Raw genomic sequence first — 22,485 nt, forward strand, 5'->3', positions numbered from 1 at the left:
GTAAGCTGAGTGTTTCCCCTGCTAGAGTAATAGCTGGGGGGCCTGCTAATTAGCAATTCATCATCTGACTGTTAGCTTCTGAGAGCTCCCATCCTGATACTGACATGTTAGCTTTAATCAGGCTGTGTGCAGCACTGGAAGTACTGAGGAAAGTCTGTATGTTTCACAAAAGTCTCTTTCTCAGTCCTCTCCCAACTTCTCCTTGGGCATTTGCTCTCCTTCCACCTGTCCTGCATGCCTAAGAAGACATATTCCAGCACAGTGTTGTCACCAACCCATTTCCTGAAAGCCCAGACCTTCAACATTATCCCATCAGAAGCTCCTATTGGGTAATGCTCACTCATCTCCTGGAAGCCCAGGCCTTTTATGCTGCTACCATACTGCCTCTGTCTCCTACTTTGGCTGCCATCTTCAGATGGAACAGGGCTTCCCCAGAAACAAAATGACTTTTCTTCTTAAATTGAAACTCTTCACAAGTTGCTAGAGCCCCCTTTCCTTAGGGAATAACAGGATGGGAAGGAGAAGAGGGTGTGTTTAAGAATACAACTATATTGCAATCAGAGGTGAGACTGCAACACTTGCAGACATATCCGAGCTAGGTTTGATCTAGCTAGCACAAATAACAATAGCAGTGAAGCCGTAACAGCACGGGTTAACTGCTCAAGTACATACCAAGGCTTCTGGGTGGGCTTGTACAGTGCTGCTGCGGCTTTACTGCTATTAGTACTTACACTAGCTAGGTCAAAGCTAGGTTAGGTATGGCTATATGTCCCGCAGTCACACCTCTGACTGAAGTGTAGGCAGCCCCTAACACACCCTGGTAGCTTCAGAAGGCAGAAGAAGAGCCTTAACTCTTTGTGACTGCTTGAGAAGTGGGTAGTTTGAGAGACACATGCTCAGGCTTGATACTTTTATTAATGTTTATGGTAAGACTAGTGGGATAAAGAGGGAAATCAAACATAGAGGCCACAGAGCACAAGGAAAACAATAGAAAATGCTGGGGCTTTCTTAACTTTTATTAAGAACCACTGAAAATGCACTCAACTTGAGAGTCTATTTGTATGTGCACAGTGCTGCATTCTGCGCACACGCAATGGAAAGTGGTGCATATAACATGCCAGTTTGGTCACACAAACAGGCATGTGCATGTCCAGTTACATCTTTTATATGCACAGGTAGAAACACCCATGCAGTCATGCAGGGGTCCTTGTGAACAATCGGCCCCCAAACCAGGAAAGTAATTAAGGACAACCATTTAAAATAGTTTAGAGGTAGGTTAGAGGACCCTTTAGTGAACAGTTGGGTCTATCCGCACATGGGATGTACTGCTTTGAAAAGTCCCACTGAGTTTTTTTAATATATGTCTTGTAGGAAAATCAAGACCAATTATTTCATTGTCTCACTTGCCTTTGCGGACCTGCTGGTGTCGGTGCTGGTGATGCCCTTTGGAGCTATTGAGCTGGTTCAGGATAACTGGATTTATGGAAAGATGTTCTGCCTGGTCCGAACATCTCTAGATGTCCTGCTCACCACAGCATCAATCCTTCACCTGTGCTGTATCTCCCTAGACAGGTATGAGCAGAAAGACATGTACAGGTACATGTTTTTGCCAGACGTTTCTTCTGTCATGATGCACACCATTAGGTCTTAAGAAAAAGTAACATATCCAAGGGTTCTTTCTCAGCTCAGAGGCATGTATGAATACGTTGTATAATGTATAGCACAGCTGTAAACGTCTTATTGTAGCAGCTAATGGAGAGAGCACACTGAAGCTTCATCAGTGTAACAAGAGTTGAAGAAAGGTATTATTTATATTGATAGAGTGAGTGAGCTCATCACCGCTGGTGTAAATTCTGTTGACTTCAGGAACTGAGGTTCTGGCTCAGTATCTTGCAAGAACCATGTCCTCTGTTTCTTAAAAAAGAGATATTTAAAACATGTATTACAGAAGAGACTCCCAGCAGTCACAAAGGGCTATTCCTTCTTAGTGCAGCACCTGGTACACTTTTAGTAGGAGTGTGTCTTCTTTTGAAATATCAGGTATTGATCTGGAGGCTGGATTCCAGACTTGATTAGCAACTGGTTTGATTCATTATAACGAATCTTACAACCCCAGGCATAGATACACCAAATTACTATCCGGCTTTATATTCACAATGCTGTCTCCTTGACATATGTTTAAAGTGCATTTGGTACTGCTATTTCTATTATTAGCAGCTGTGTAACCAGATGAACATTATATTAATGTATGATATATTTTGGCATATTATTACTAGATTGTAGAAAAAATAAACAGCAGCACATAATGTTTATAATTCCTGTTATTCCAAGGCATCCTTGGTCACTTTTAAACTTCATTTGTGGTAATGGCTAATAAGTACAGCTGGTTTAACAAAAAAAAAAAAAAATTTGTAGGATATTTTGAAACATTTTTGCTTTTTCAAAATTTCCTGCAAAGAAATTATTGTTTTCTACAAAAACAAAAAACAAACTCCTTGAAAACCAAAACTTTTTTCACTCTAAATTTTTTCTCCAAAAAGTATGTTTTGATTTTTGACTTCCAGTTTTTCACTGAAAAACTACCGTAGATTTTTTTTTTTTTACCTCAGTGAAAAATGTTCTATAAAAAGTTTCATTGTGGTTTCATCAGAAAATGTTTTGATATTCTTTTTTTTTTTTTTTTGGAACAGATGTACTAATAAGTAAGGGTTAAGTTTTGCATTCTAGGTTCTGAGAAGGAGAGGGGAACTTTTCTGATTTTAATGACAATTAATATTTAATGGCAACTAATTGTGAGGACAACTAATATTTATGTAGTCTTTTGTCCAAAGATTCCAAAGCCACCTACACACTTTGCAAGATATTTAATACACTGAATTCACCACTAAATTGCAGCTTTTCTTTGGGATGGGACACAGCAGCTGTTTAACAGTACACAGCAACCCTGTGCAACAGTTCAGAGTGGCAAGTGAAGTAATAGTGTATCTGAATGAAATGGAAGAGGATATTTTGATAGCCAAGACATATTTCCTGTCTTGGAACATGACCTGGAATTCAAGATAGCTGGCCTGTGAAAATGAAGCATTAAATCTGAGGGTGCCACCTGAGACGTTCATTACCTCAGGGTGGTTCACAGACTTCCATTTTTAGCTGATTATCAATCAAGCAGTTGTTAGGCACTGAGCTGCGAAAATTGAAATTCTTGATAAACATTTGTCAAGTTAGCGAGTTAAATCCTCCAGCCTTTAATTAAACCCAGTGGGTCATACAGACATGAGAACACCAAGGCCATTCGGCTCCCTCCCGAAAAAAGTTCTGAGACAATCAACAGTGAAAAGGGATCTCTCCTCACTGTGGGTTTCTTGCCTCTCTTTGAAGAGCCAGGCCTTACCCCTTTAATGTAGACCCCAGGCTCTTGTGTCTACTCCACACTTATTTGAATGCTGCTTTCCACTTTCTTTCTGAGCCTGTCCAACTTCCCAGGAAATTCTGTCTTCTAAGGGTTGCCTCCTTCCAACAGGGAAGGTGCTGAGATTTTTCAAGCAACAAGCAGAGTTTTGTTTCTCATTAACATCATTAGAGGCGCTGTATTTGAGTCACTGTTGGATCAGTTACTGTCAAGATGTACAGCTTGATTCTAATGTTCTGGTGATGCAGATCTTGCAATGATCACCGTTTTATATGGAAAGAGGTTTTTGTAAACAAACCTGAAGCTTACTATATGTAGCCTGCCCAATAAAACAAGGGCTGCTAAAAGTACACACCATGCACCAGGTTAAAGGGAATCTGCAACCAGGTGCTGAGGACTCACTTATTCCTAAGGACTTGCGCCTATGAAAAAAACAGAGCTAGTTTGGTTCAAGGAAGAACAGAGGAAAGCAGTTTATAAATCGTGTGAGTTAAGTGAGGGTTAATAGAAGAGTTAACAGAGCAAAGGGGAGTCAAAAGGGGACAATTGGAAAGTAGCAGTTCCTCATCCCAATCTTACAACTTTTCTGTGGCTACTGCCGCCCTTACTCATATGATGGAAAATACCACAAATAGTGTATCACAAAGTACTGGGGTTTGGAGCAGCACAAACAGAAATGGGAGCTCAGTAGTACCCTTGTGGGGCACCGATCTGAAGCTCATCATTAAAGATGGGGGGGAAGCCCCAGGGCCGCCCAGAGAATTCAGGGGGCCTGGGGCAAAGTGGGGGAGCCGCGGCGCTTGTACTCACCCGGCAGCAGTCTGGGTCTTCGGCGGTGGGGGGGCCCTTCAATCACTCTGCATCTTCGGCAGCACTGAAGGGCCCCCCACTGCCGAAATGCCGCTGAAGACCCATACCACTGCTGGGCCAGGGCTCGCGGGGCCCCTGCAGAGCCGCCAAAGACCCAGACCCGCCAGGCCAGGGCTCGCGGGGCCCCTGCGGGGCCCAGGGCAAATTGCCCCCCCGGGGCGGCCCTGGGAAGCCCAGACTTTTTCCAATCACAAGGCTGAAGCGCAAGCATGAAACCATGTGAAAGTGATGGGTACCGCTGATTTGGCAGTGGATACTGCAGTGCAGTTATTGCATATTGCAGAGTGTCTCTGTGTGTGTTTATTTACAATGCTATTGTTATGTGTATTATGGTGATATCTAGAGGCCCTAGGATCAGGCCTCCATTGTGGCAGTTATGTAAAAACAAGTATAAAAGGCAAGCCCCGCTGGATCTCTGGTGAATTCAGTCTGAGGGGGCCTATGAAGCAGGGACACTACTTCATTTTTGTACAGTGCCTAGCTCATTCAAATACATATGCTTTGGGAATGTCCATTTGTGTATGCATTTTGGAATGAAGTACTTAAAATAACTATCTGAACCTTTAGGGTGAGAGAGACAGAAATACTCAGCATGGACCTACCTTTGTTCTGGTAAAACTCTCATTGACTTCAGTGGAAACAGAGCTAGGCCAGTGCTTGCTTCTTTTGAAAACACCACCCTTAAACATTATGGAATGTGCATCCTGACCCCGAGTGAACTACCAGACTGAGGGCCTCTCTTGCAAGGTAAAGATATCCATCAGCTTCCCATTGGCTTTGGTGAGATTTGAGGGTGCTCAACAGTCCACATGGTAAGGTCCTCGAAAGAGGACCATTCCATTTAAATGATCAGCCAAATGAACAGAAGGAAATAGGCTTGTACTTCCAAGAGACAGTTAGTATCCTGGTTTTGCAAATTTCATATAGTGTGTTTTTCAACCTATCACTTATATAGAATATTCTTCTTATTCTTTTAGAATTTAAAATAAATTTTAATAGAAAAAGGAGATATATATTCCCTGGTTAAAGAGTCAAAGTCACCTAGACCAGGTGCAGAACTGATGGAGAGAAATGAACATTTTGGAAACCTTGGGATTTGCAAATTCCACGAGTTGGATGCCACCCTGAGTGGATGGGCCACAGTAAAATCATTAGAAAATCATATAACCGTCTGCTTATGAACTCACTGGCAGTTATAAACAGCAGAGCCCCAGGAGAAATCCCATAATATGTAGTCACAGAGAAATATTAGACTAAACAGCGGTGTAATTGTTTGAGAAGAACCAGAAGGCACTCAGAAACTAAATGAATTATGAGTGCGCTGAAATTCTATCCACGTTTGAGAGTTAGGACATAGAGATGCAATGATTGAAACAGAAGGTCACAGCTCTTCTCCTTTCTTTTTGGTGTTGTCAGGCTGGTCACTGCCAGATGTTAGGCTGCTGTTTCTGGGCACGCACTCTCTCTCTCTTGCTCTCCGTACACGTGCTGCTCTGTGTACAGTGTGTGAAGTGCTCACCTCCCTCTGATTCAGAGCAAAGGAGAAATAAGCTCTCTAGGCTGGCTGCTGAATACAGTCTGACACTGGTAATTATCACAGCATTTACCTGCCGCTCGATGACTTCATGCAGAGAGACTGACATTTCTATGGCACAAGTCCTGTGTCTGCTGAGAATTCCAGATAATTCTCTGGCATTGTAATTTTCTTGGTTCTCTTTTCAAAATGACTTTAAATACCTGCTACAGAAGTGACCACTACAGGCTATACCATGACCAGAGCACTAGCAAAAACAGCCCTGTGCAATGCTGTTCCTCTCCAAAGGTACTTGGATTTGCCATAGGATAATGAGATTTTCTCTATGTATGACATATGTCCCTCTCCCTCCCCTTAGATTTCATTATGGAATTTCACCTGGAAAGTTACCTGGTCTGACTCCATGGGTAAAATCCTGACCTCATTGAAATCAATGAGTTTTGCCATTGACATCAAAGGGACCAAGGTTTCACTCAATATTTTTTACACGACATGTTATGTGTCCCAGTGTGAATGGCTCCAATAAACCCTTTGCTCACCTACAGTGACAGTCTCATCTGAGAGAGACTAGAGGACATTCTGGCTTGTGAGGAATGGAGAATTCATAATCAAATTAGCTGTCTTTAGCTGTTTCCATTCAATGAGATTCTACAGAGATGAGACTGTTATTTATTCTGTAAAAGTCCCAGTCCCAAGAATAACAGCTGTCAAGCTGACGAAGGACAAAGTCACTTATTTTAGTGAGCAGATTCTCTGTGAGAGGATGTGTCAGTATAATCTTTCCACCTATAAGAACAGCCAAAGGAAATCACATGGCAGTGGATACTGGAGTCCTTTCCATAGTTAGGTTCCCAACACTACTGAGATGCATCAGACTTCTCTGGCCAAGTACTTAAGTTTAGTGAAATGCAGATGAACTATTCTAAACTGCCACAAATAAAAACAGTATGGAAGTGAGTCAGGGAAAGCAATTTGCGAGCCCTCTCTCCTCAGAGTAACCCTACCTCTCCTTTTTCCAGTCTTCTCCCTCTCTTTAGAGAGGAGTGATGGAAGCTGAATTTTTTTTTATTAAACTTATTACAGCAATTTTAAAAATGTAGCATCTTTCTGCTGCACCCTCTAAGTGCTGGAGTAATTTTAAAGCAGATTGGACAAAGCGCCTCAGAGTGTGGTGCAGGGAACACTCCTGCATGGCAGGTGGATAAACCAAAATGACCATATGAAAGTCTTTTTCATCTCTAATTTCTGTGTTCCTTTGTGTCATGAGACTTTCCTTCTTTATTAACTACCATCATCTACACTGACTCACCAATGTGATCTGGCAGCTTTCCAGAAATCTGGAAATTCCCATATCACCAACCCATCTGTGCTACAACAGGCAATGGCGATCCAGTGCACAAAATGCTGCTTGCAGATTAAAAAGCCTGAAACCATTCATGCACCCAGGGCAAAATGATTAAAGACCAAAAGCACCTTAACTTCCTCAGGGGCATGTCCATTCAAGATTTGGATATGAACATCAACCTCTTATTTGGCTTATCTTGTACACAGCTCATTGATTAAAATGAATCCTCAGACTTCCCTCTCCACGTCCCATATTAGGAGTTTGGACAGAAGAGCAAAGGGAAAGCAAAGACTGCCTTAGGACCCCATCTACATGAGGAACATGTAACTGTGTTTAGGGTGTAACCAGGGCCGGTGCAACCCATTAGGCGACCTAAGCGGTCGCCTAGATTGCTAGCATTTGGGGGGCGGCATTTCGGATCCTTCGGCGACTGTGGCAGCCGGACCTTCGGCCGCCCCAGTTGTCGTCGGCATTTAGGTGGAGGGAGCTGGGGCAGGGGGGCACGGGGAGGGCTGCCTGCAGCAAGTAAGGGGAACTCCCTGCCCCAGCTCACCTCTGCTCCGCCTCCTCCCCTGAGCACGCAACCCCGCTCTGCTTCTCTCCCTCTCCCAGGCTTGCGGCGCCAAACAGCTGATTGGTGCAACAAGCCTGGGAGACGGGAGAAGTGGAGAGGCGACGACGTGCTCGGGGAGGAGGCAGAGCAGAGGTGAGCTGGGGTGGGGAGCTGCCGCACGGGGGGGCGCCTCAGGGCAGAGGGGGGGGGGGGGGCTCGGGGGGGGGGGGGGCCCTTAGGGGGGGGGGGGGGCGGAGAGCTGCCACAGGGCTCGGGGAGGGTGGGGGGACACAAGGTGGAAGTTTCGCCTAGGGTGCGAAACATCCTTGCACCCGCCCTGGGTGTAACATGGATACAAGTGCAGTAGTAATGGTGTTACCAGCATAGTGCCAACTCTCCTCGCTCAGGAGATATTGTAAAAGCACTGCAGCAGGGCTGCAAAGAGTGTTTTAAACCCCCTAGTGAAATCCTGGCAGCAATGAAGTCAATGGCAAAATTCCCATTGACTTCCACGGAGCCAGGATATCACTCCTGATGTTCATGAGCATTCTAAGTGGTCCTTAGATATTTTATGACTTTTGGTAGAGATGAATTAACCTTCATTTTCAAGAAGTTGGCTCCTGCTCCAAACCTCCCTTACAAGAAAAACAATGTAAATTTGAAGTAGGAATTGGTGAAAACACTGAGATTCATGGATCCATTTGATAACTTGGGGGCTGCAAACTGTATTTCTCTACTCTTAAATTTGCCACTACCTTGTTGGGACTACCCCAAGGGACGTGTTCCTCCCTTGAAATAAAATTGCCAGTTGTGAATGTTTTGATCTGGTAGCCCCTTGAGTAGGGCAAGATGGAAATTTCAGTGTCGCTTCGCTTCTGGAACAGATAAAAAGCCCATTTCTCATACACATTTTTAATAGGAACCACTAAAAGAATTCCACCAGTTCCTTTAAATTCTTTGATATTTTGATTTCAGATTCTTTTTAATCATTGCAGAATAACCACAAAATATTATTGTGGGACTGCTACAGACTAAAAGAAATATGTACACGGTACCATGCATTCTAATAGTAATTAGTGACTGGACAGACCCACCATTGTGTAATCCAAATGCACTGTGCGTGCAACACTTGTTATTATAGAAGGGATCTAGGAGGCTCAGAAAAGCTTCTGATTTCTAATCACAATTCTAAAGCTTTCACCCAGAACTTGGCCTTCAGGCTTGCAAGGCTTATTTCCCCTCCCTTGTACTAACATTAATTGAGACTTGAAAAGGTTTCTAAGTAGTTTGATCTTTGCAGGGTTCTGCAGGCATTTCAGCCGGCTCTTCAGTCTCACTCAAAATGTTCACTTGGATGCTGTTGGAGAAACTTAGACGGAACCATTTTACGTCGTAATGTGCAATTCTGTCAAAATTGAAAAGCTTCATGAAATCAGGTCAATTTATCTGGAATTTGGTTCTGAACAAAAACCCAGAAAAAAAGTTCTGACAATGTCAGAATGTCCCACTTTTTCAGAATGACACATTTTGATTTTTCATTTTGAAATGACTTTTCATTTTGTATTGTATTATACAGAATAAACACTGACGAACCTCTGATACCTTGTGAAATATTATAAATATAAGTATCATAAAACAAAATAAAAGTCAACATCAAATGTTTCAGTTTTGTCAAAATGAAACATTCTGAATGACCAAACCAAGTTTTTTTTCAGAATTTTTCTTCCCAGAGAATTTTGAAATTTTTGGTTCTCTCTCCAATTTGGAATGAAGCCAGATTTTGAAACCTCTAAATCCTTAGCGAAACAAAACTGCTATCTTCCACGCAGCTCGAGTTAGAGCAATATTCCTTTGCTTAATCTCTTACCAGTGAGGTCTCAGAGTTGAGATTTAAAGTTTCTTGGCAAAGATGTGGATGTTTAATTTATCATTTTTTCCCAAGAGAATATTGAATCATGAAATTGTGTTTAGAGCTGCAAGTAGATGAGGTGATCATGACGGACGGCACTGAAAAGATAACAGCAACTACGTAAGTGCCAAGGTTTCTGTCCAGGGGAGTATGACTCAGCCTAGCATCTAGGCATGGTTTATCACTGGCATTTCAACAGCCCTGACAGCTAGGTTCTGCATGAACACAGACTATGTCCTGACACATCTCATTGGGCCTCTTTTCTTATAAGATTCTCTTGACAGGAGCACTTTTCTCTTGTTATTTTTTCTAGCTATTGCTATTCCATTCATTCAGACTTCACTGGAGTCTATTTTTCTAGCCAGTATTTTTCTGTGATTCATAAGTCCCCTGCCTTCTGTTTATTTTATGGGCATACTCATATTTTTAGGAAATAGCATTGTTAATCTAATTCTCAGAATCCACTTTGCAAAGTCATTCTGTTGATCACTTCAGGAAAGGGCGGAAGGTGCCGCTTTACAAGACTTTTATTTGATAACATCTTGTATCTCTTTTCATTACCGTCTCTGAAAAATACTCAAATGAATTTGGCATTGCCTTCAGGTGGGGAAGCAACAGAAACAGATGACCTGACCTTGGCAACAAAGTATAAAGAGCAGAGAAATGCAGAGACTAGCAGAATGTTCTCGGAATAAACTATTTTTCACAATGTGTCAGAAGTTCAATGTTAAATTGAATCCAGATTTTCTTGCCACTGGATTATGCTGTTTGATCCTCTCTTTTGTGCTGGGGAGAGAATTAGACCTGAATATTTATTTATCTATAGTATTTTTTTATGTATGCCTAACCACCTGCTCTCGATGTCTGTACAATAAAAACAATGACTTCACTTACAAAGAGATGAAGGAGAAATAATAAAATCTTTCAAACACAATTAACTTACTAGGACTAGCAATTAGCTCCTTCGATTATATGCCTTTGCAAGCCATCTCCTTCTTGAAAACTGATGGGTCCTACATAGCAGCAGACTTGGGCTCTGTTAGACCAAAGAAGCAGCAAGTTCCAGAGTCAAGGGCCCTTTAATGAGGATGCTTTGCCAGAAGCTACCTCCTGTTTAAACCCAGCGATTGTACCCCACACAGAAAGGGGCATAACGCAGGAAGACCGAATCCAAGCCATTTAGGGCTTTATAAGTTGAAAACAACCTCTTCAGTTGCATTGGGGAGTGAATTGAATGTCAGTGTAGATTTGGAGGACAGGTGTACAGCTCTCCCCAGCGGAAGCACCACTAAGGTCTGGTCTATACTACCCGCCTGAATCAGCGGGTAGAAATCGACCTCTCGGGGATTGATTTATTGCGTCCCGTCGGGACGCGACAATCGATCCCCGAATCGGCGCTCTTACTCCACCAGCGGAGGTGGTAGTAAGCGCCGCCGACAAAAAGCCGCAGAAGTCGATTTTGCCGCCGTCCTCACAACGGGGTAAGTCGGCTGTGATACGTCGAATTCAGCTACGCTATTCACGTAGCTGAATTTGCGTATCTTAAATCGACTCCCCCCTGTAGTGTAGATGTACCCTAAGAAACTGGGCCACTGCTCTGCACTAGCTGAATTTCCTAATGGTCGTCAGGAGCAGGCCCTTACACAGAATGCTCTGGAGAGGATAAAAACAGCAAGGTCCCACCTCATCTAACAGGAATAGTCACAAAACTTCTCACTAGGCACAGATGGGGAAAAACCCACTGATACTGCTTGGATAGCCTGGAGCAGGTGGGGATCCAACAAGAACCTCAGGTTGTGAACCCACATAGCGAACAGCAGGCATACTCTCCCTATCAGTGGAGCCAAAATAACCTCTGTCACTGCACCTAGCCTGCAAGCACTGCCTCAATATTGTTTGGCCGGTATCACCGTCAGCTAAATCCACATCCAAGTCTAAATTTCTGTTAGGCACCGGATATGTCGTCTGGCTGCCCCAACTAAACATTTGCAGGTTCGCTATACAGCATGCTGCATAACAGATGCGTGTGTATATTAAGAGCTAATGTTAATGGAATAGAAACATGTCATGTAATAGCGGCCTCCTACTGCTAAATAAATGATAAGGCAAAACAGATGCGTCTGGGGAGTGTTGGAGCAGTAGAATGACAGTTGCTCCTTGTGCCATGTACAAACATTAATTAACATTAGTGTAATGTTCAAACATTAAATTAACACAGCCCCTTCAGGAGATGACATTCTGGAGTCTTAAAGTGCAATGTGCCCTACGAGAAGTCAGTATTATTCAACGGAATGTCTCCTGAAGAATTTTCCCCCTTCATGACAGGTTGATTTTGAGGGCTTCAGGAATGTAAGTGTGTAAGCATTGATCTTTATTTTACAGATGAGAAAACAGAGGCATAAAGAGGTCAAGTTACTTGCCCAAAGAGGGTGCGAGTGGCCAAGTTGTGATTAGAACTCAGGAACTCCTTGCACACCGACCGCTAGTCAGTATATCTCCTTCTCAAAGCAAGTTAGAAAGCAGCTTACTCATAACATTGCAGCTTAATAGATTGTGCTTTGGGGAATCATCTGGTTTCTGACTTGCTGAAAGTGGGTTATTTTTGGAGAGTTATTTTGTTTTAAACACTTATCAGTGAGTAATGATCAGCGATCCGACTGTATGGCACACCTTCCATCTGGTACCATTTAAAACCAGTCTATGAATTCCGGATCCCCTTTCCAGCTACAAATGAACCCAGCCTCTTACAGCATTCACCTGAAGCACAACCTGTGTGAAAAGGGAAAGGAAACTTGGGGGGAAAATGGAGGGCAAAATAAAGTAAATTAATACCATTTACAAAGGGCAGAAGACATGATACGTAATGTTAGAAATGTTCCACAATAGTGTTCAGTTCTGTACTTTCTTTGCTCTTTAGGAAAATTAAGGCAATGGCTGCAGAATTCAAGGGCTGAAAGTATAAAGAAAAATAACAGAGCAGATGGTCATGGCGCAGCCTGAGGGAAGAAATGTCCTTTACTAATCTTTACAAAATCCCTAGATATATTATAAATATATTTTGCTGCTATTGCTGCCAATTTCCTCCCCTTTCCCCAAGGGACTACGGTGGAGTCTTCTGTCTCCATTTGGCAACATGCATTTGTTTGTATTAGTAGCTAAATTTACCCAGCTCCAATTAACCGTTCTCTTTAGGATTATTCCCCAGAATAATTATCCTGACACCAGAGGGCCATTATTTTTCTAACAAGGGTTTTCATTTTGTTAGATGAAATCATTTTTGGACATTTTCATTCTCGACCAGGAATTGACAAGTGCTTTATTTGGAATACTGGGGGGCCATAATGTGTGTTTGCTTTGCAGGGAAAAGGGGAAGAGGAGAGGTTGTTTTACTCAAAGATGGAAGAATCTGGTAACTTGAGGGCAATCTCACACCTCTTTGAAGCCACTTAAATCAATAAAAGTTGATCCAATTTTACATTGGCATAAATAAGTCGAGATGCTGCCTTTTAGATTTCAAATGGTAGCAGAATTCTTGACTCAAAACTTTATCTTCTCCAGATTTTTTTGTTGAGAGGGTGGTGTAAAATTTTGTTCTTTATTAGACTAAAATAAACAAAAAACTGCAAATGCAAAGAACAGGGGTTTCTTAAGAAGCCAGATTATTACACAAGTTGTGACCTGCAAAGAAAGAATTTACATGACACAGGCAAGTGGGAAAGAAGAGTTTTCCAATGGGATTGCTCTTTCTCTGACTGTTCTACAAGATGGCTGCATAAACCAGTGCACTTCATATGGAGAGAGCCTCCCAGGAATTTCCTGCCTGTTGGGGCAGGAGGGCACAATTGGCAGGTGACGATTAGTCTAGGTTTTGCTGTGCCTTGGTGTATTATACTGGCTGAACATGGTGGCTTCTTAGGATAATGTGAAAATAAATTGGTCCTACCCTGCTATACAAAGCAGATCGGAGCAGACAATACTGCCATGGAAGGGTGTTCAAACACCGTGTACGCAGCTTGCTTGTATGTGGCATGGTGTATGATAGTATGGAAGAAGAACAAACAAGTGACAGACTTTCTATCCTCTCAACAAGAAACTACTACTTTCCCAGACACTTTATGGGGATTTTTGTTTTAACTGATTCAAATGGAAATGCAATACATTTTCCTCTGTCTAACTGTGTTCTTCTGGGATTCATAAAACATGTGGTATATGCATGGTATATGTACATGACAATACATCAGCAGATTTAAAATACAGAGAACACCCAAGGGACCCAGCCTGCCTAGTAGAGGTGGGTGTATAAGTGCCTGACTCTTGTAACTATGGAGCAACCCTCATCACAGTATACAGATACTCACAGCTCAAACAAAATTGTATTAGAAACCCTGGGGATAAGTTAGAGTGGTCTCCTAGGGCCATGGAGTGTCTGTTACATAATTATTATTTTTTGTATATCAGTAGTGCCCAGGGACCCTAATTAAGATCAGGGCTTCACTGTGCTTGGTGCTTACAAACACACACCATGATCTACACCTTCCACTTCCATGCCCCACAATGCTCCCAGCCAGCCTGAGTCACGAATATGCAGAACCCGTTCATTTTCCTTTCTCCCTTCTGTGAGCCTAGCAGGCGAAGGCACCTTTGCAGTATCTAAGACTGCCATCCCGTAAAGGTTGGTTTGATTATCAGGCACTGTATTTTCATTTTCCTTTGGTTTTGCAGGGTTTTTTGTGGGGAAAGTGGTTGTGGGGGCAGAGTGACTCCTATATAGCTTAAATCAGTGTTTCCCAAACTTGGGACACCGCTTGTGTAGGGAAAGCCCCTGGCGGGCCGGGCCGGTTTGTTTAGCCGATCGCGGCTCCCACTGGCTGCGGTTCACTGCTCCAGGCCAATGGGAGCTGCTGGAAGCGGCACGGGCCGAAGGACGTACTGGCCGCCGCTTCCAGCAGCTCCCATTGGCCTGGAGCAGCGAACCGCGGCCAGTGGGAGCCGCAATTGGCCAAACCTTCGGACGCGGCAGGTAAACAAACCGGCCCGGCCCACCAGGGGCTTTCCCTACACAAGCGGCGTCCCAAGTTTGGGAAACACTGGCTTAAATCATAGCAGCAGACACCCGTGACTCAGGATATATCACTTTCCCTGGCACAGTCTTGGGCCAGCATGACAGCTTCGGTGTTCTGCAGCAGAAATTCATGGAGAGAAATGAGGGGCATTTTCCTTTCTGTTTCCTCTTCATCTTCACAATCCCTCTGCTGTCTCCACAGTTTACTGTTAGATGATTCCTGCTTCCAGGGAATGTGATCTATGTCTCCTCCCTGTGGAGCACTGAGAGCTGTTAAGCACAAAGGTATTGTTAATAGGGGACACCTCACACTTCACCAGCATTTATGTCTGCTTCATGGCCTGATTTGTTTGGTAGCCAGCCAGAAAAATGTGAGTCCCACAAGCAGGAACAGGACACATTTACTCTTATGACACTTTGATTTTGTGAGCCTCATATTTTATCTTGTGTGCTCAGCTGATCATGGCAGTACCCATTGGTTAGAGACATAGGAACATGGCAGAAATTGCATACAGGATCAGACTAGTGGTTCAGCTAGTCCAGTGTTCCATCTCTGATGGTGGCCTGTACCAGCAGCTTTAGAAGAAGGTGAAAGAAGCCACAGAACAGACAAGTTATCCAATAAATTGCCCTTTGGGAAAGTTTCTTCTTAACCCCAGGTAGGTAGTGATTGGCTTATGCCCCGAAGCATGAGGGTTTATTTAGAGCTCTCAAACTGTTATGGCCATGGTACGGGGTCTGTCAGCATCCCTTCAGAGTTAGGGAGACAGTGTTCTCTAGTGGTTAGGGTGTAGTTCTGAGAGCCAGGAAGTATGGCACAAAATTCATCTCTGATGTAGCCAGATATGAATCCCACTGAAGTTAAAGAGGAAGTCAGGAGGAAGAGCTCTGCGTAGCTCAAAATCTTGTCTCTCTCACCAACAGAAGTTGGTCCCTTAAAAGATATTACCTCCATTGAGTCCTGAAGCTGGGTTAGGGAGCTGGATTCTTCTCTGCCTCACACAGCATCTGTAAAATTGTTATCCATGTTCTGGTTTCAGAACCTTTATTACTGATGATGATGATTGATGATGAAAAGGCAGAAGGAACCCAGCTTGACTTTCCAGTCCCAGATGAAGTGTGCAGCAGTGGCATTTAGAAAAAAAATCACATTTTGACATGTATGTGGAGAAATATTACTGTGGGATCACCGAGAGGGAAGAAATATGAGAGCCTATGATGTTATTTTTACAGTCCTAATTTTTATTTTAATGGCCCTTTAATAACATGCACAAGCCAATGTAATGCTGTCAGCTGCAGTGCAGATAAAGGTTCAGAAAGCTAACAACTGGAACCACTTGGATGAATGGTTTCTCCAACATGGTTAATTGGAAACATTTCCTGATGATTTCCTTATCAGTTTACTACTCCTGACTCAACATGTTAATTGCTAGAGGGATTTTTGAGCTCTCTTTTTCTCTCTCCCATTTATTTATTTATTTTTATTTTTTACCCTCTCTGCAAAATAGACACATTCTGTCTGGATTCAGCAATTGTTTGCTATAAAGCTGCTTCTGCTGAATGCTACAAACATCCAGCACTGAACAGCACCTTCTAGTAGGCATCTCTTCAGGCATGGGAAAAAAAAGTATCCCAGCCCGTGTCCCTGGTACTTAGTGACACAAGAGTTGTTGTAAATGGTGCCAAAGCAGTACCATCTGTCTCACTGAGAAGTAAATGACTTTACTGGAAATGCCTGTTTGATCTCAAGGGTCAAACTGTTTATTTCCTTAGCATAGAAGCACACAGAGAAGGGGGGAAAACCCAGCCTCAATAAGCTACAGTAAACATGGCACCAGGTTATGTAGACTGACTGGTTATCACAGAGACACACGGAGCTCAGTCGGAGTGGGGAACTCGTTGCCACGGAATGTTGTGAAGGCCAAAAGTACAACTGGGTTCAAAAAATAATTAAATAATTTCCTGGAGGTGAGGTCCTTCAGTGGCTATTAGCCAAGATGGTCAGGGATGCAACCGCATGCTCTGAGTATTCCTAACCTTCCAACTGCCAGAAGATCGGACTGGACGACAGGAGATGGATCATTCCAAATTGCCCTGTTCTGTTAATTCCCTCTGAAGCATCTGGCACTGGCCACTGTTGGAAGTCAGGATAGTGGGCTAGATAGACCATTGGTCTGACCCAGTATGGCCATTCTTATGTAAGGAAGTATTTATTTTGTCCCTTTTTTTAAGGCTGACATTGACCCTCTTGTCTGTTTGCAACATCTCTTATTCCCTCACTCCATGAGAATGACCTAAAGCTCACACCAGTCCTTAGCAGTAACTCAAGACCTGCTCCTAGTAAATTAAGGCCCAAGACTACCTTCCCATTACGGTAAATGGGATTGATTCCCATTTACACTCAGGCCCCTTTACATTGCTAGAGTGATGTTAAATGTAATAAGAATCAGGCTGATTAGTATTCTTTCCATTAACTTTAATGGGAATTGGGTCCAACCCTGGAAGAGGGATATATTAGACAAAGTATATCTGCTATTGCAAGTGAAGTCATTATGGAAACCATCTTTTAACATGCATGGCTTATGTTATTTGTGCAATTGAGGATGTGATATATAGAAATGGGATGTTTGCTCTCTAAATCTGGCTTGGTGTGTCCTGTGCAGTCAAGTCAGGGACTCTCTCAGAACAGTGGTTACAGTATTCACTGTGTCCTGGCCATTGCTACTTCTTATTGTCACAGTTTAGGATGATGCTATTGCACTCATAAAGTGGACTGGGACAGGCACAGGAGCTGACTTTCCAATGTGCCGGCACGTGCTCGACCCCTAGCTCTGCCCCAGGCCTTGCCATTTCCTGCCCGCACTCCACCCCCACCCCGCCTCTTCCTGCCCCATTCCACCCCCTCCCCTGAGCATGCCGTGTCTTCGCTCCTCCCTCCCCCGCCCAGCCTTCTGCACGTAGAGAAACGGCTGATTGCATCGGGCAGGAGGTTCGGGGAGGGAGTGGGGAGGCGCTGATCCACGGGGCCGCCAGCGGGCGGGAGGTGGTGGTGGGGTTGAGGGGAGCTGATAGGGGGGCTGCCAGTGGGTGCTTCAGCCCCAGAGCACCCACGGAGTCGGCGCCTATGGTCACAGGTGTCCTTCCCTTGCCTCCATTCAGAGATTAGGCCAATCTCAGCCTCAAGCCTGACACACAGTAATTCTCTTTGCCGGCAGCTAGACATGGTTTGTTCCTATTTTTAATGGCTTTTTTATTCTAAGGTAACTACTTTAATGCAGTTCTCTTATCCCATGGATTCCCAGATACCGTTGCTGCATCACACAGCACTGCTTCTGAGCTTTTGCAGGCCAGATCTGCAAAATATCTCTTCCAAACCATAATTGCCCATTCAATATTAAAATACATACAGCATTCCTATAGTTAAGTTATGTGTAAATATTTAACCCATGTCTACTCTACTGGGAATATAGTTGCATAGCTCTGGTGCTGTAGCTATGTTTGTATAAGCCCATAGCGTAGACACAGCCTACAGCAACATTTTTTCCATCACTGTAGGCACATCACATCCCCAAGCGTCAGTGGCTAGGTGGACGGAAGCATTCTACACAAGGGGTTAGGTTAGCACAGCTATGGCGCTCAGGTGTGTGGATTTGAAGAGCGCATCAGGTGTTACACTCTTGAGATAGGATCTCTTGCACTGCCACTTGTGATTCAACATTTGTGTGTGTGCCTCACTGACCCACAATCACAAAACAGCACGTTGCCAACTCATAATTAGCACCGCTCATATGGACCTACTGTCTCCCTCAGGAGCCAAGTTTAGCTGTTGCACTACAGCTGTCTGTAATTTCATGACTGAAACTTTATGTCCTGCAGTACCTTTCCATGTGATTTTAAAGGTCATTTTCCATCAGAAGTCGTCTGTTCAATTGGTTGTCAGATCCAAAGCCTATTGAAGTCACTAGGAGCCTTTCCTCTGACTTTAGTGAGTTTTCGATCAGGTGCTTTGAGGGGTATGCTCTTTCCCGACCTGTTCCTAGTAGGGTGCAAACATGGTCAGAACAATTCACGTAAAATACAGCCAAATATTCAGGGATAGAGTTTTGTTTGTTTGTTTTGTGCATTTTTCACTTAGCTCTACCTCAGTTCTGTTCATGAGTGTGCCATTGACAGTCTCTGACCCTGAACCACTCATGTCTCTGCTCTGCGCCTCAGTTTCTCCATTTGTAAAAAGGAGATGATACTTAGAATTACTCACCTTTGTAAAATGCTTTGAGACATTTGGGTTAAAGACATGACATAAATGCAAATTGGTATTATGCTACACCCATAATTAACTTCACTGACGATGATCCAATATTCTGAGTGAAGAAACACATCCTTGGTCTCAGTTAAGGATGATTAATCTATAGAGCTGGGCTGAGGACGGAAGTGAGGCTTTCAAGATTTTGAAATGTGGCTTCATGCCAAATTGGAATAAACACAGAAAATTTCAAAATTCTTTGTGAAGGAAAATTCTTAAATAAATAAATAAAAACAAAAGTGCTTTTGGTTGATCAAAATGTTTCAAAATATAACACAAAATACAAAAATGAAAATGAAAATTAATTTCAAAACAAAAAATCAAAATGTTTCATTCCAAAAACATCAACATGGGATGTTTGGACATTGTCAGAACTTTTTTTCCTGGAGAATTGACCTGATTTCATGAAGTCTATTGATTTTGATGGAGCCGCATGTTTGGTCAGAATATGATTCTGTCAAAGTGTCTCCGACCAGTTCTAGTGAAATATACCAGTCAAACCACCACTATTCCACTCTAGAAATATGCCCTGATACAAGGAGATGCTTTCTGCAAATGGTGGGTAATGTCTTTCCTACTTGCTAAGGGCTTGTTGTAATCCTGGAGACTGTGGTTCCTTGAAATGCACTAGAAGACATCTCAAGTCATTTTCAGATGCAGCTCCTCCTGCCCTCACTCCTTGTTGTCAGTGAGCAGAAACACCCCACAACAGGTTACTCCCACAGTAGCATCCTGTCTGGCAGCACAGCAATCTGAACATTTCCTTTGCCACCTAGGAGTCAACTCTCTCTCCCCCTTCCCCCGTGGACAAGATACTCCGTAATTGTCTTCTGCAGGGATTCTTGCATCTTCCTCTGAAACAGCTTGGACTTGTCACTGTCAGTGACAAGACGCTGAACTAGCTTGGCCACTGCTCTGAGCTGTTATGGCAATTCCTGTATTCCCCTGATGGTCCTCTCTTCCCTTTTCAGGCTAATAAAGAAGTATGTCTAGTTAAATCAGGCTGTGGAGCAGCCTTCTAAGAGCTATCAGATCTGCTGAATCCGTAGGGACTTTAAAAAGCAAATTGAAAATGTTCTCATCTGCAAATGCTTCCAGTTTGTGAAGTGCATGGCTGATGTATTAAAGATTTTAGTGCAGTTTTGTGAGCAGAGCTATCAAACACTTCACATAAAAAGTCACTTTGCAAATGTGCTTGCTTAATCTTGCCTAATATGGTCAAGGAAGAAATTGTGTTGTGTCGCCTGAGTATTCAATTTACTCCTTATCTGTTCTCTTGGTGAAAGGCACAGCTTGGGGACTTTCCTTAGTATTGTGGTTATATTGTTCCTCTATCAGCTTTGCAGTCCACATCCCAATATCAATATACTGACACCACTTGGCTTTGATTCCTCCCACTCCATCAAATACAACCCAGGCTAACTGCAGAGACCTCTATAGCGAAGCAGCCTGGACAGAACACTTGACTAGGGGTCAGGAGATCTGGTGTCTATTCCTGTCTCTGCCAATGATGTTGGTCAAATCACTGTGTCTCAGTTTCTCCATTTGAAAAGCGGGGATAATAATCCTGGTGCAGCTTTGTAAAATGTTTTGAGATTCATAGAATCACAGAAGTGTAGGACTGGAAGGGACCTCGAGAGGTCACTTAGTCCAGTCCCCTGCTCTCAAGGCAAGACAATGTAATAACTAGACCATTCCTAACAGGTGTTTGTCTAACCTGTTCTTAAAAATCTCCAGTGATGGAGATTCCACAACCTCCCTAGGCAATTTGTTGATTAAAGACCAGCAAGATCATGCATCAAAGATATCATGCAAGAGCTTTTATTAAGAGCAAGTATTGCCCAAGCAAAGCCTGCTGGATCAGGCCCAACATAAACCTGCAGTGTAGTGGCATGGCTGGTGCACTGCTTTGTTTATGGGCACATACTGAGTTCAGAAATGGACTTAGGTCTGGTCTATACTACCCGCCTGAATCGGCGGGTAGAAATCGACCTCTCGGGGATCGATTTATCGCGTCCCGTCGGGACGCGACAATCGATCCCCGAATCGGCGCTCTAACTCCACCAGCGGAGGTAGTAGTAAGCGCCGCCGACAAAAAGCGGCAGAAGTCGATTTTGCCGCCGTCCTCACAACGGAGTAAGTCAGCTGCAATACGTCGAATTCAGCTACGCTATTCACGTAGCTGAATTTGCGTATCTTAAATCGACTCCCCGCTGTAGTGTAGATGTACCCTTAGAGTTCAAGGCCTGGATGGTGCCTTGGGGATATATTTAGGCAGATAGTAGGTAAGTTCTCTTGAAGCAGATGGGTAACTCCAAGTGACATGTCGATTGTACAGAGGGCTGGGAGTCTGTCTTCTACTCACTCAGGTAAGTGGCCTTGGGCATGGCAAGGCACCCTTTCCTGCTTCAGTTTCCCCATATGTACAAGGGAAATAGTGATACTGTTTTGTAAAGTGCTTTGAAATCTATGAAAGAAAAGAGCTATATCCTATTGTTATTATGAATGCTAAATGCACATGGGGGGTATGAAAGAACTTAAATTTCTCAGAGAACCCCTTCCATCCCCAAAAAACAAGTCCATTGTCCTGAAGTTAAAAAAAATCATCTCAATAATGGCTGAACTGGAGGCAGATGAACTAGCTCTTCATCATCATTAAGAGGAGGAAGATGGCTCAGTGTCTAAAGCACAAAGCAGGAGTCAGGAGATCAGTGCTAAATTAGAGGGTCTGCCACTGTCTTGCTCTCTGACTTTGGATAAGTCACTGCATTGCTCTGTGCCTCAGTTTCCCCACCTGTAAAAGAGTGATACCGACTTCCCTCAAAGGAAAATTTTGAGGCTTCATTCATTCGTGCTTTTAAAGTGCTTTGAGACCCTTGGATGAAAAGCAGCTATAAAAAGGAGAAGAAAAAGATTGGATAAGCTGTATTTTTGTTTTGTCTTTAAAAGCCCTGGAGCAATCTCCATTATTTATGAACAGTGTCTCTCCTTCCCCTTTTAGGTACTATGCTATCTGCTGCCAGCCTCTGGTTTACAGGAATAAGATGACACCACTGCGCATTGCTCTAATGCTTGGAGGGTGCTGGACCATCCCGACATTTATTTCTTTTCTCCCTATAATGCAAGGCTGGAATTCCATTGGTATATTAGACTTGGTGAGTAATAACTATGATTCCGATTGCTTGATGTGAAATGCCTTCAGTGATTGCAGCAAAGGTGCCCTCCTCCCTTCCCCCTTTTAAATATCACCGTCCACAGAGACTTGAAGGAGAGAGGTGCTGAATTACAAACTCAGTGATATTTCTGTAGAGGTGCTGCTGAATACCTAAAGGGTGCCTGTCATGGAGATGAGGCCTTTGCTTTAGGTCCAGTGGGAGATCTGCCTGAGTAAGAACAGCAGGATTTCCCTGAAAATCTAGGGAAGGAGACATTTGTATTTAGAAATTATGGGCCTGATCCTAAGAGCTGCCTCTTCACCACTGATTTCCATGGGATGTGAA

The 22,485-nt window shown here is 43.4% G+C and overlaps 1 protein-coding gene across 4 annotated transcripts in view; it reads left to right on the plus strand.

Annotated features, from left to right (window-relative positions):
• Positions 1–22,485, plus strand: part of HTR4 (5-hydroxytryptamine receptor 4) — a 225,662-nt gene that overhangs the window by 109,255 nt on the left and 93,922 nt on the right. For all 4 annotated transcript variants that reach the window (XR_004646892.1, XM_034779812.1, XM_034779813.1 and 1 more), the window contains 2 exons: positions 1,372–1,572; positions 21,987–22,140. Coding sequence is in view for 3 of the 4 variants with exons in the window: in XM_034779812.1 (XP_034635703.1) it covers positions 1,372–1,572; positions 21,987–22,140 (355 nt within the window). In the remaining variant the exon portion in view is untranslated. The remainder of the gene's footprint in view (positions 1–1,371; positions 1,573–21,986; positions 22,141–22,485) is intronic.

This window comes from Trachemys scripta, chromosome 8 (assembly GCF_013100865.1).
Source record: "Trachemys scripta elegans isolate TJP31775 chromosome 8, CAS_Tse_1.0, whole genome shotgun sequence".
NCBI classification, from domain to species: Eukaryota; Metazoa; Chordata; order Testudines; family Emydidae; genus Trachemys; species Trachemys scripta.